The sequence below is a fragment of the Andrographis paniculata genome, unplaced genomic scaffold (genome assembly GCF_009805555.1).
Source record: "Andrographis paniculata isolate CXL003 unplaced genomic scaffold, ASM980555v1 Contig11END, whole genome shotgun sequence".
Classification (NCBI taxonomy): domain Eukaryota; kingdom Viridiplantae; phylum Streptophyta; class Magnoliopsida; order Lamiales; family Acanthaceae; genus Andrographis; species Andrographis paniculata.
Window position 1 is genome coordinate 2183307 of NW_026137391.1, and position 14895 is coordinate 2198201.

General features: G+C 30.1%; 2 protein-coding genes and 1 long non-coding RNA gene across 4 annotated transcripts; all 3 read right to left on the reverse strand.

Annotated features, from left to right (window-relative positions):
• Window positions 1-1014: 1014 nt before the first annotated feature.
• On the reverse strand, window positions 1015-3075 carry LOC127249945 (uncharacterized). 2 transcript variants are annotated; one of them, XR_007838502.1, is made up of 4 exons: window positions 2615-3075; window positions 2336-2468; window positions 1826-2002; window positions 1015-1737 (listed from the first exon to the last, which is right to left on the reverse strand). It is a non-coding gene; the product is annotated as an uncharacterized LOC127249945 (long non-coding RNA). The 2 variants fall into 2 exon arrangements; XR_007838501.1 differs by having other exon boundaries at window positions 2336-3075.
• A 292-nt stretch (window positions 3076-3367) lies between these two features.
• On the reverse strand, window positions 3368-6542 carry LOC127249937 (conserved oligomeric Golgi complex subunit 4). Its single transcript, XM_051273033.1, has 2 exons — window positions 4891-6542; window positions 3368-4179 (listed from the first exon to the last, which is right to left on the reverse strand). The coding sequence occupies exons 1-2, from the start codon at window positions 6481-6483 to the stop codon at window positions 3550-3552; spliced, it is 2223 nt and encodes a 740-aa protein (XP_051128990.1). The 5' UTR covers window positions 6484-6542; the 3' UTR covers window positions 3368-3549.
• A 6484-nt stretch (window positions 6543-13026) lies between these two features.
• Window positions 13027-14631, reverse strand: LOC127250619 (uncharacterized). Its single transcript, XM_051273992.1, has 2 exons — window positions 14562-14631; window positions 13027-13393 (listed from the first exon to the last, which is right to left on the reverse strand). The coding sequence occupies exons 1-2, from the start codon at window positions 14624-14626 to the stop codon at window positions 13147-13149; spliced, it is 312 nt and encodes a 103-aa protein (XP_051129949.1). The 5' UTR covers window positions 14627-14631; the 3' UTR covers window positions 13027-13146.
• Window positions 14632-14895: the final 264 nt, after the last annotated feature.

Here is a 14895-nt window from a genome sequence, read left to right on the forward strand (position 1 = left end):
TAGTATTATATTATATCATTCAATATATTAAATTATTTTATATTTTTTATTACTCCCTCCGTCCCAGGTATCAGGTATCGTGTCCACTTTACCGTAGACACGAGAATTTAGGAGAAATATAATTAGTAAATAATTAAGAATGTATTATTGAAAATAATTATTATTTAATAAAAATAAATTTAAATTAAAATTAAGATAACTAATTAGTATAATTAAAATTAAAAAAATTAAATTAAAAAATTAAAAAAAGATTTAAGTGTATAATACTTTGCAAAAAAAAATGACAGAATAAATGGGACAAAATTATTATTAGTTATATATTTTTTTTACATAAAAAATAGATATTTATATAAATAAAATCAAAGATATAATTTATCATTTTTTAAAAAAAAATATTTTAATAAAAAAAGTAACTAAATATAAACTAAAGATTCAACGAAATATATATATATATATTTCAGTGTCACCGATAATATAGTGTATTCGATAATTGAAAAGGAAGAACGACACCAAAATGACAACATATTGTATTCAGTAATTGAAAAAAAAACTACAGTAATACATATTTATTACAATAATAATTTTTTTAATATTATATTTATAATGTAAAAATATATATTTTCAAAAAATTTGATAATAATTCGCTAATATATTTTAATTTTAATTAATATTTTTATTAAAAAATTATAATAATATTAATAAATATCATCTTACTTCTACCGTCCGCCTTTATGGACCATATTTACATTTTGAGTAATTAACATTAAAAGTATCATTTATATAAACACTAATGAAAAATATTTTTGCAATTTTTTCTTAATTTGTACCCCGATGGAGATAGTATTATTTATCAAGTATACAATAATAATAATAATAATAATAATAATAATAATAATAAAAATCCATGAAAATCTCTACTTATCAAAAAAGATTTGATACTATACAAAATTTTCATAATTTTTTAATCAAAATGTAATAAAATTCATATATTTGAATTGAATACCTTTTAAAAGTTTGAATTCAATACATTCATATTTTAAAAATCCAACAAAAATCTTACTAAGAGTCATAATGGATACACCCTCTAAGACTCAAAGCCTACTATGATTGGCATTTTTTTTTCTTCTTTCCCGGTCAAAATAAGCAAACTTCCCTTGCCTTACATACTCCCTCTTCCATAGATATCTCTCTCTCACAGATATTTAAAGAGTCTTGACAATCGTCGTCCAGTAAGGGATGGTCTATTGGTGTAGAGTGAACTGATGGACTTATAACTGTGAGGTCATAGATTTAAACCTCCGACGCTTTTAGGTCACCTGCTACCGCCCGGAGTTACTCAGTACACACTTTCAAACAGCGGCTATAGATTCCCACATATGAATCATACGAAAAAGAGAAAAAGTCAGACAGTCAATCAATCTGAACTCAATCCCAATCTCATGAATGATACCAAGAAAAGGCAAAACTCCAGACCAGACCTGACCTGAATTAATAAATATTATTTCAACTCTCTTCAATCTCAAGTCTCAATCAGAACACTAGTGTAAGGGTAGAGTCGAGCCATTCTCCCCGAGGACAACGCTCAACTAACTGCCTAGCCTAACCTTGACTTGAAAACTCCTCATCTTGCCTCCTGTCAATCTCTGCACTATCAGTGAATACCATCATCCACCACAGATCAATACCCTTCTTTCCGTGGAGGTTGTTCATGCTCCTTCAAGAATCGGTGCAATATATCTGTTCATTCAAGAAAACATGATCATCAAGGATCCCCGCACACATTACTGGTGTAGAAAACATGCCAATCCTGAGAATGGATACATACCTGTGGATTCAATCAAAGATGAATGAAGACATCCATGGATACCAATAAGAAACAATACTAAGATAGCTGGCACCAAGAATTATGCAAGTTTTGTTTATATGCGATTTCCAGACCCACATCACTGTTATTCCAAGCAGTTGAGACAAGACAGGGCAATACTCCCTCCTCCGAATGTAGCTTCACACAAACAACAAATTAGAATATCACGATGGAACCATTAGAGATATTGAATGTAAGAAACAATACAAATAAACATTCCAAACTATGAAGTATTTTTCATTGCTTATACACAGCTTTCTAATATTTGGATCTCCACCATGTTCAATCATGTTCTGAAACTGTATTGATGCCTACAACTATCACTAAACAAGTATGTTACATCTAATAGCAAATGTTTCTACAGTGTAACACTCAAATTTGTTGTGCAATGAGCAAAGACACAGCTCTGTAAATTCAGAATTATAAACCAACATCCTATTTGGAGATTCAAGGCACATCAAAATTGCATACCTTTTAACTGCTTTCTTTATGCATATCCTACCAAGCCAAAAGACCGAACTTTCTCACCAAATCCTTGCTATGCAACTCTTTTGAATGATTCAGTAACTATCCAAACACTTCCCATCGAAAAACCATGTAAAATCTACAAAAACATATTACAATGTAAATATAGTAGCAGCGAGGCGTAACTGTACACTACAAATTCAAACTAAACTATATCATTCACGGACTGTAAATCTACCACCAGGGCACACACACAACCAACAATCAGCTCTGAGACAAGCTGACCTCACTTCCAGTTTCATTTTCCTTCCCAAATCCAGGTGATGCACTTCTGAATCTTGAAAAACAACGAAATCCAGGACAAATAAATACACATTGAACATTTGAAACAGAGGTTTAAAGAACATTAATGTTCTCAACGAAAACAAGGATAATTCACAAGTTCAGTAAGAGATACTAGGGTTGAAAAGATTGAACCACAACATGCAAGCAATCACAACATTCTCAGAACTATTTCAATTAATGATATGCCCACCTGATATAGCAAGCAAACATACTCGAGTAGGCAATGTTGAAAAGTGTATAGAAAGTGAGTATAATAATGCATGAGGACATACAGATCTCTCAGAAATAAATTCAGTCTCAAACCATTGTCTTAAATTCGGTTTTATAAAATACATACAGAATGTGCCACTTGAAATAAATTAAATTAGAACAGAAAAACATGTTAATGACATCACACCAGAAACATCACCTACCTTTTGGAAATCCATCTTGTTTTATGTGACTTTGATTAGCATCACCACAGGAACAAACAGAGATCAGAATGCCGAGGAACAATTGCTTCTGCACAGAAAAATAAATTGTGTTCTCCTGTCTAGCTCTGTACCATACAATTGAACTATACCAGTATCAACTAATTTAGATCTCTCATTGGCGGTAACAAAATACAGTCCCTAGTCTAAAGCATGCATCATTAATGGCCTTCCGCTACAAATTCTTCGCACACCTAATTAGCAACAACACCCACATAATATCTTTGATGGAAATTATTTGCCACAGAAGACTGTTCACAAATATATCATCTGTTAGAAAGATATAACCTAAGCCACGAACTCTTGTAATTTATGATTCTTTTCATTAAACAAAAATGAACCAAGAAATAGCACATCAGCAACATAAACAACACAGGAATCGTGATTCGAGATACACAGCTGGAATTATAGTTTAAGCGCAGCTATTGCTTCAGGTTTGAAATCCACTCGTAGGCCTAAAACTCTCCTGACCTCTGCAGGAGTTAGTCTCCATGTCATGGGGCCAGAGTTCTCTCCCCAGAAATCTAAAATCTCAGATACTTTTTCCAAGTTCAGAATCGTAGCCATCTGAGTTAGACGAGAAAATTTGTCCCTAACAGTCCTCTGGGTCATGCTGGAGAAATGACTAACCAGTGTCCTCACATCTCTATCAAGCTGGAGGCCTCCAAGCTGACTGAATTTTTTCTGCATCATTATCACTTCAAGCCTTTTCACAATGAAGTCGATGAAAAGATGAATGAATGTATCATAATTGTTGGCAGTCATCAGTGGCTGAAGCCAGACAACATTTATTTCAACAGCGTGGAGGAGGCGTTGCACCCAGGGATCATTCACTTCATTCTCAGCATATTCTGATTCTGAAAGTTCGTAGCTTATAGTTGCCACACCATCTAACAAATGCCGAATTCGGGGTGTCACAGAGGCTACGAGTTGATCCATTCCAACACTAAGCAACTTCTTGAAACTGTTGCTCATCTCATTCAATTCAGACAGGCAGGATTTGATTCTCTCTCTGTCAGCTGGTGTGGGAAATGCCTGGGCAAATAAGAGAAATCTAGTTAGATTAAAACAGGGAAGTTCAGTACACAATGAGATAATTTGTGTTACTAAAATGTTCTAGGCTGTCCCTTATAGTTTAAGATTGAGCATCCAAATCGGCATGATTCTCAACAAAAGTTTATCGTAGCAAGCTCATGGCTACATAAATAGCCATTTTTCGGGTTACTCGCAAATGAATGATTAGGACACAATGGAAAATAGCTCTGAGACAAATAAATATACAAAGATGCATCAACTTCAGACATATGACTGCTCTTGCAGCCCAAATATAATATCAATACACAAGTTATTAGCCCGATATGAATCATTCCACAATGGGGTAGATTTATAACACTTTACAGTTACACCACTTACTATCATTTCTCCAATGGCTACAGATTTACTCTACTAAATTTAGCTATTCAAGAATTAATGAAGTTGCCTCAACTAAAGAATTACAACATATTTTCCGAAGGAAAAATCAATTTGGAGACATTACCGATCCAATAAATTTCATACAGGTATCATAGATAGAGTGTCTACAGATTAAAATTTGACCTTCTGATCATTTCTTCGAAAGCTTCAATTTATATGCTATGCATTCAACATACCAATTCAAAATCCTTACCCATATAAAATACATTGTAAAAGCAGCAAAATATTATATTAGGAAAGTGCATTTAAAAACAGATGAAAATCAATACATACCTCCATACACTGCTCTTCAATCTCGTGGCGCAATTTCAAGGCATACTCACTACTCACATCCATGTTGTTCAAGGCTGTCGCAATCTCAGTGCCAGTCTTCTGCACACCAACACCACCTGAAAACAACTTTGCTCCCAGGTTAGGTTCCCTCATCTTCTGCTGCAATGCCTCACTATATTCACCCCCCAAAAGGCTCACTGCATTGCTAAGCACAGCAATGACTGAGTTGATATTGGAGGTAGAAATTGCCCTGCGACAACAGCTCTGCAACACATAAAACACATCGTCCACCATGGAAGTGGTTAGACTATCCAAAACATGCTCGTCAATTTGGATGGCTTTTCTCACATTCTCCACCATAAAGTATCCTTCCAAAATGACATAATACCCGGTAATATCCTGAGAAACTTTGCTGAAGTTCCCACTTCTAAAAGCCTTCGTCGCCCGTGGACCTAATTCAGGATCCACAGAGGTCAAGCTCCTTATTTTGGAGACCATGTACTCAGTGTAATCCTCACCCAACTGTGTCAAAGAAAGTATTTCTTCTAGATAAAGCTCAACCTCTCTAGGATCGGGACCTTCTGCCCCAACCGACAGCAAGTTACTCTTATATGAATTGATCTCAGATGTCAATTTTGCCAGCTTCCTATACTCCATGTACTTTCTCAAAATATTAGAACCCCTCGAATCGCATTCCTCCTGCAGCTCGCAAATTGCATACACAATGGCATCCTCACCACACAAATTTCTTAGAATCTCATTGTTCTGTTCTGTGGCCAAGACAATGTCCTTGAACAAATTTGTTAAACAAGCTACGAAATTCACCTGAGTGTTACTGTTAGACTGCTCCATATTTTCCACCAATTGCTCGAATTCTGTCCTTGATCTTGTGGAGATGACCTTTTTCAAGTAGCTCACGTAAACCTGCAAACCTTCCTCTTCAAGACCGAGAGGCGTGTAGAGTTTAATGAATCGGAGGATTGTTGGATGGTCCCGCTGATCCACTGCCGCCGCAAGCCTCTTCTTGGCAATGCTTTCCAGTTGCTTTTTGTAGGAAAGAAGCTGCTCGCGTTGATCTGAGGCCGAGGAGTCTTTGAACTTAGAGTCAATTTGCAGAAAAGTCTGGATGTACGAAGCAGCCGATTCGAAATCCTCGGCGAGGAGAGACTTGTGGACTCCATCAAGACAATTGGATCGCTCGACAATGGCGTCAATCCGAAGGAGCGTGTCTTGAACGCGCGATTGAGCAAGATCGAGATGACGAACCTTGGATGAGACCTGATCGGCTAGAGAAGAGGTGGAGGAAACATTGGAGAGCATGTACGAAGAATCGGCCTTGACGATCTCCAAAATCTCAGCGGATTTATGAAGATTGGAGAGCTGGCGATCGAGGTCGGAGCGCTGTGAAAGCAAGGTTTCGAGTTCCAGATCTAGGGCTCGCTGGTAGGCAATGCATTCATGGAGGAATCGGGTCATGGCTCCTACATCCGTCAATTTCCGTACGTGATCCAGAGCTTCGGAGGTTCCGAATTGCAGAGTCGATACACTGGTAGGGGCGTCGGCATCTGGGTCACTGATCGGCGTCGCTGCCATTGCCGTCTTGCAAGACAAGGGAATAACAGAAATTTCAGTACCAAAAGAACACTGAAGGAGGAAGCAAAATGGATTGCAGAGAAAGGAGAAGATGAAAGAAAAGAGGAAGAGGCTGAGGCAGCAGCCAACCGGTCTCGAACCAGCGGTTCAAACCGCCGGTTCTCTGGCTTCGAGCGGCCGTTCCAGTTCAAATCGGACCGCGAACCTCACCGCCGGCGCCGGTTTACTTCCACCTTGTCTAAAGCTGTTTTTTTTTATTAGTTATTATATAAAAATACAGTACAAATTAAATAAAAATGATAAAAAATTATAATGATATTTATAAAAAAAAAAATTATATGAATATTTTTAATATTAAATACAATGATACAAAAATTAAATAAAATTTTATAATCAGACGAAAAAATAGTATTTTTTATGAGTTCCCGACCACACAGGTACTCTTTCTTAAATAAGTGTATAAGGGAAAAACAAACATATTTAAAACATTATGTACAAGTATGTATTGTCCTATAAAAAAAATATACAAAATTGAATTTTAAGAGTATAGACATTTGTATCATTTTTTTTTCTTATATAAATTATACAAACAAAAACATAACCTACTCTAATGCAATTCATTGTTCTGATATTAATTTTTTTTTAACAATACAATTCTTATAATTTTATTTGTATTTATTATTCATATAATGAAGAGAATTTGGGAAGATGAACTTTTGTATTTCACAAAGAATTGATTTACAGTATATCAGTGTATATATATATATATACATGTTGACACAGAATAACAAAGGATAACAAACAGAATCTAATCCCTAACAAATTATTGTAACTTGGGCTTAAAATTAATTGACAGTGGACTACAAAAGACAAAAAAACATAATACAAAAGAAGCCCATTTAACAACTTTCTCATCTTCTCCCTCACCTTACCTCGGTTCCAATTTATTTTGCAGCCTTCAGCTTCTAATTCTCCATTGTTCTTCAATTCTTGACATATAAATTTAAAAATTTAATTTTGGGGTGGAATAGAAAAAAATAGAATAAAATATTCTCCATTGTTCTTCAATTCTTGACATATAAATTTAAAAATTTAATTTTGAGGTGGAATAGAAAAAAATAGAATAAAATGAACGCTCATATATCTGCAGTGTAAAACGTGAGATACTTCATTTTTAAAGCATCATTTGACATTGTTTGATTCGATAGATAAAAAGTAATAGACAATAACTAGAAAATAATACTACCTTCGTCCAACTCTAAAGGTCTCGTTTACTTTTTGCGTCTTGATATTTGAATATTAATTATTATACGAAAACGTAATAAAAATCAAGGAAAAATAACAAAAATACTTCTATTAGTGTCTTGTAATACCATTACAATGACACTTGTGCAAAAAATTATATAAATATAAGTATATTTTTAATGTTAAATATAATGACGCCAAAGGTAAACAAGACCCTTAGAATCGGACGGAGAAAATAATAATTTAAAAAGCTAGCTAGTGAAAACGTTAAATGACAATTTAAAATATTCATAAATAAGTATTAATCTCAATCGAATAAAGTTTGTATATATAAAAAAACATTTCAAATATTTTATATAAGTTCTGATTGTCCTATAAAAAGTATTAAAAATAAATTTAAAAAGTATCATTTGTATGAAAAAGTATAATTTTCTCATATGAAAAGTAAAAATAGCACAACCCTTTTTGAATCGATATAATTTATTATTGCGATAGCATGTTTTTCAATAAACTATTATAATTTTATTTGCATTTATTATCGATAGAAACTTATAAAGTTGAATTTATTCATTGAGATTTAAGACACAACAGTAGAAGATAGAAATCAAGTGAACACTAATGTCTTCAAAGTGAAATATGGTACTTAATCTTGAAAGGATCGATCGACAATAAATCATTTGATTCAATAAATAAACATTCATAAACAATGACAAGTAAATACTAATTTTTTTTTAAAAAAAATAACTAATGACAACCCTAATATCACAATCCATAATATTTACAAAGAACTACCAATTTCGACCAAATAAAAATTGTGTAAAGTAAAAAATAGGTATTTCGAACACCTTGTCAAAGTACCAACTCTTCTACAAAAAAAGTATCACAAGTTACTTTGAAAAGTACTTTCTTGAAAAATTATAATTTTCTATCTTGAAGGTACAAAGACAATATAATTCCTTTCGAATGGATGTAATTTATCATTGTGATAGTATATATTTGGGTAAACTGTTTTTTTAGTCCCGTAACTGGACCCCTTATCATTTTAGTCCTGTAAGTGGAGCATGTCGCAAACTAGTCCCATAAGTGAACAATTTTCGCTGTTTTAGTCCTCCGGCGCCGGAGACGCCCGCATGGCTCGCCGGAGGTGACGTGTCCGCCAGGTGTCGCTGACCTGGCGAGACACATGGCGGTCATGTCACCTCCGGCGAGCCACGCGGGCGTCTCCGGCGCCGGAGGACTAAAACAGCGAAAATTTTTCATTCATGGGACTAGTTTGCGACAGGCTCCGCTTACAAGACTAAAATGATAAAAAGCCTAATTACTGAACTAAAAAAAACAGTTTACCCTATATATTTTCGACACAACCGTTATAAATTATATTCGTGTTTCCACGTTTGCCTACGGAGTTGAATTTTATCTATTGGATCTTAGAGTGCAATAATAGAATATAGGAATCAAATAAATACTCATGCTTTTGAAAAAAAAATAAAAAATTGACTAGTACAATCTTTAAAGCATCATTTGACAATAAGTCAACTTGATTCGATAACAAAAAATCATAAATAATGCCTAGTAAATTATAGTAATAATTAAAAGAACTAAGGGAAACCCTTAAATTGCAATATAAAATACTCATGATGAAATATTTAATTTCGATTGAATAAAGTTTGTGTAAGACATAATATAGGTACCTTAAACATTTCGTAGAAATACTGAGTATGATACAAAAAAATGTTGAAATGAATTCGAAAATAACAATAATTTGTTTGAAAAAGTATGTTTTTCTCATATGAAAATTACAAGCGACAATATAATTTCTTTTGAATCGATGTAATTTATTATTGCAATAGCATACTTTCTAAACACATGCTTATAATTGTTTTTTTTTTTTTTTTTTTTTTTTTTTCTTTCTAAATTTATTGTCCATATAAGCTTAAAAAAATTGAATTTATTCATAAAGATTTAGGATACAATAATAGAATATAAGTGAACACTTGCCTTTGAAATAAAGAATTACTCAATTTTAAAAATTTTGTTCGATCATACGTCATTTGATTTGATAAATAAACATTCATAAACAATAAAAAACAAATACAAATACTTCCTCCGTTCTACTCAAGGGGTCTTTTGGAATTTTGCAGTAGATTAAAAAGATAATAATATTTTATTGATTAGTAATAATTTTTAAAATATTTTGACATTTTGCTCTTTCACTTTATATATAAAGTAATTGTATATATAATTATATATTTGTAATTTAGTTAAAAGTTTGAAGTATTTTGGTATTAATACTAAAATAGGAACAAAATACTTTGAGTGTGACGGATGAAAATGATAAAAATGATATTTTGAGTTGAAACGGAGAAAGTAATAATAATAATAATAATAATAATAATAATAATAATAATAATAATAATAACCATTGAATCACAATGCAAAATATAAAAAAAGAAGTACTAATTCTAACTTAATAAAGTATATAAAAAAAGAAGTACTAATTCTAACTTAATAAAGTTTGTGTAAAAAAAAAATAGATACTTAAAATACTTTGTTAAAGTATCAACTGTTTTACAAAAAATATTGAAAATGAATTCGAAAAGTACAAATTTTTGTTTGAAAAAACATGTTTGTTGTTGTTGTTTTTTTTTTTTTTTTTCATGTGGAAAATACAAATAACATAACCCCTTTCGAATCAATGTAATTTTTTGTTGTGATAACATTTTTTTTCCAATACAACATTTATAATTTTATTTGCATTTATTGTCATATATGCATGCATATGGAGTTGAATTCATACACTGGATTATGAGATGCAATATATTACTATCTCCGTCCAGCTTATTGATCTTTTTGAATATTAATTATTTATATCAAAATGTAGTACAAATTAAAAAAAAATACAAAAATATTTTCATTAGTGTCTTCTAATACTAATATAAGGACATTTGTATAAAAAGTTATACAAATATAATAATATTTTTAATGTTAAGTACAATGACGCAAAAGATAAATGTGACTCATAGAAACGGACGGAGGGAGTAAAAGATAGAGTCAATTGAATACTTATGCATTTGAAGTGAAAATTGTATGGTATTTGATTCAATAAACAAATATTTATATTCAATGAAAAATAAATAATAACAATTAAATAAATTAATAGAAACTGTTAAAACACAACGTAAAATATTTATAAATAAGTATTGATCTTGACTCAATAAAGTTTGTATGTCAAACATTTTGTAGAAATATTATCTTATATATAAAAAGATATTAAAATGAAGTTAAAAAAATTACAATTTTTGTTAAAAAAATATATATTTTTCTTCCATGAAAAGTACAAATGATAACACAACTTTTTTCAATTCGATGAAATTCATCGTTGCAATATTACATTTTTTAAACACAATCACTATAATTTTATATGCGTTTATCCTTTCAGGTTTAGGGCAAAATTGTAATAAAATAGGAATTGAGTGAACGCTAATGCTTTTGAAGTAAAAAACATATAGTACTCTATCTTAAAAATATTGTTACACAATAAATTATTTATTCGATAAACAAATGTTCATAAACAATAACAAGAAAATAATGAAAAAATTGAAAAGAAATTACTGGCAACTATTAAAAATTTATAGGTAGTTCAAATACATAGTAAAAGTATATTTTGCCTTGTAAAAACATATATAAAATAGGTTCGAAGATTACAAAATTATTTAACAAGAAGTACTGGGTAAAAAAAAAGTAAAATAAAAATTTGAGTTGTTTTGCATGAATAAATTGAATTTGAGGTTTCAAGATAGCTTAAACACATTGTAAAAGTATATTTTGCATGAATAAATTGGATTTTTCTATTTGGTTGGATTGATAAGATAAATAAAAGATTATACCGCGGGTATAATAGAAATTTTATAAATTAAATTTATAAGTAGAAAGTAATGAAGAATAAATGAAAAGTTTTTAAGGAGAAAAGAATTATAAATGAGGATTTAACACAAGCATTTCAATGTAGTAAATTTTAAGAAATTAACTGTTAATAAAAAAAATTAAATATTTATTAATAGTATAGAAAAAACAAATGAACAAGATGTGTTCGTTTTTTAATTTCAAATTAAAAATGTTACTTCTTTTATTTCGGACTAAAGTATATACTATATTTGAATTTTTGTGGTAGTCTAAAAAATAATATTCTCTTAGTCCCAAATCAAAAGAGCTATTTGAAGTTTTACTATAAATTATGAAATAATAGTATTTTATTAGTTAGTGAAAATGCGTAAGAATTTTTGATATTTTTGCCCTTTTATATATAAAAATAATCAGGGTGGATGCTATGCTTAATTTTTTAATTCAACATAACTGAAATTAATCTAAACTCTTGATTATGAAATTATTTATTTAAGTAAAATAATTAAGTTTAAAACATGGAGTTGAGATTGGATTCATCGGTATGCACTCCAGCATATGATCTAATCTAAAAAAATAATCGTATATGCAATAGTATATCTGTCATTTAAGTAAACATTAAAATATTTTTATATTAGTGTATGACTATTGTTTTTTTTTTTTGAAAAAATAGGAAATGATACTTTGAAGTGGAAAAACGAAAATGGTAATAAAAAATATTTTGAATTAAGATATAGTTAGTGAAAGTATGTAAAATAATCTTGATATTTTTGTTCTTTATAATTTATGTAAAAATTATGAGTATTTGATATTAATGCGTGATTAATGAATACTTTTGAGTAAGATAAAAATAATAAAAAGAGTATTTTGAATACTTTTGATTGAGATAAAAATTAGTAAAAGGAGTATTTTTAGTTGAAATAAAGAGAATATTTTTGTAATTCAATTTTCTATAAAAATATACTTATTATTTTAGATATTTCGGTTTGAAAAAAATAAAAAACACATAAAGTATAATATGAAAAGAAATAAAGTATTTTGAATAGAACTTTGGAAATAATCTTTGAATAAATTAAGAAAATATGAAGGGCTTTGAATAAAATGAAATTTTATATAGTGTATATTAATTCAAACTGTCAAATCCCTATATTTAATTAAATTGAGTTTTTATCTAAAATAAGTCATAATAGATTAGAAACCGAATCTTTGGGGTGCATTTTCTCTTTTTATTTTTTATTTTTTAAATTTAGATTTAGTTTAGATATTTGAGTTTTTTACTTAAATAATATTTTATACAAAATATATTTTTTTATTATTATATATTTTTTTTTAAAAAAAACGAGAAATCTAAATAATAAAAAATTCAATAAAAAAAATAAAAATAAAACACAAACACCCTAATCATAAATCTTTATTTATTTATATAACATCTTAAAGACCATTGGTAACAAAGTTAAGATTCATAGTTATTAATTAAGTTAATCATAAATCAAGATGATCGATCGACATTTGATCATATTATATGCTATGTGGGTCGGGTTTATGGTAGTCGACGCCGTCAACATTGCGAAACCAAAAGTTACAATCGGGCAAAGCAGCATCGCTAGGGACCTCGTCCATCAACGACTCTTGCGCATGCCCACGAGGAAAATATATCCCCGATCGAGGGTGTGGGACCCACCACCCCTCCGCCCGCGGCCCCCTCTCTTCCATTGATTTGAGCTCGTTGGCTCTCATGATCGTCGACGACTTGCTCATTCCTCGCCTATATATAATAGAGTACATATGTACAATTGTAGATCATGCACTATTGTGTCGAGTGAATATATGTCTGTATGTATGTAATATATAGTTAAACTTTTCTGGTATAATTGTTTATGATTTACATTTGGTTTAAAAGTTTGTGCTATTCATCTTTATTGTTTAAAAACTGTGCAACATTTATCTGAATTTTAGGCAAAATTGTTTATAACTTACTTATGATTTAAAAAATTGTACGATACTCTATTACGATCTAAAAATTGAATGATATTTCTCCGTATTTTAAAATATATGTAAAAAATTTATTAAAAATTATATGAAACTTCATCGTATTTTGGAAAATATTGTACATAATCCCCTAAAAAAAGATTTCATGCAATATTTTAAAATATAAAGGAGTTTCATGCAATTTTTATATAATGAGGAAAATAATGTATATTTTCTAAACCACATGTGAGTTATAAGTATTTTTGCGTGTATTTTAAAAAAATATTATACAAAATCTTTCAAACCGTGGTGCTTGAACGACAATACTTTGCACTAATCTGTTAAGTTTAGATGTTTTTGAAATTTTTTGCAAATGTTCACAAACATAAGAGACTGTTGCATAATTTATAAAACACGAAAGAGAACGATACATAATTTTCAAATTACGTATTTAATAAACAATTTTGACTATTTTTGTTACAATTATAGACAACAATGTGGTGTATATTTTTTTGTGTTTTTGGGATGTTTCAATAAAATGAATGCTTTTGAAATAGTAACATTGAGAGTTGAAAATAAGTATTGAATGTAACATTGTTTATAAAAATAATAATATTAAATGTAACGTATGTACTCCCTTCGTTCTACATAATTTATTCCTCATTTTTTATTTTCGTTTATACCACATAATTTGTCATTTTATTTTTTTGAAAATATAATTATACATTTTAATCACATTTTAAATTTTAAATTTTAAATTTTATAATTTTAGTTATCTTAATCTTAATTTATTAATTATTTTTACTAATATCGTTATTAATTACCTACTAATTATACTTTACCTAAATTCTCTACCTATCGTACCCAAATTAGTATATATAGAATAAATAGTGCAAAATAATCAAATTAGAAAGCAGAAGCAAATTACATGAAGATTAGTAGAGAATTAAGAAAGAAGAACATACACAGATAAATTAGGGTTTGCAAGCAAGATCTTAGTAGTATTGTTGATCCCACTTGTTCTTGCCATCCCCACCAAGTCGATCATCTGATGCCATTACCCTATACATATATATATATATATAGAGAGAGAGAGAGATAGAGTTAGAGAGAGAGAGAGGGAGACATGAAAAGACTGATTGGTAAGAATAAATTATTGTGCAGTCATAGAATGGATGGCAAAGGCAAAAAGTCACTTTTGTTTTTTGGTCTAAATAACTGATGTAGGCATCTGTGGTGGTGGATTAACCAACATAAGACTGCCAAAATTTAAAGTATTTCAGTTCAGACAATTTTATT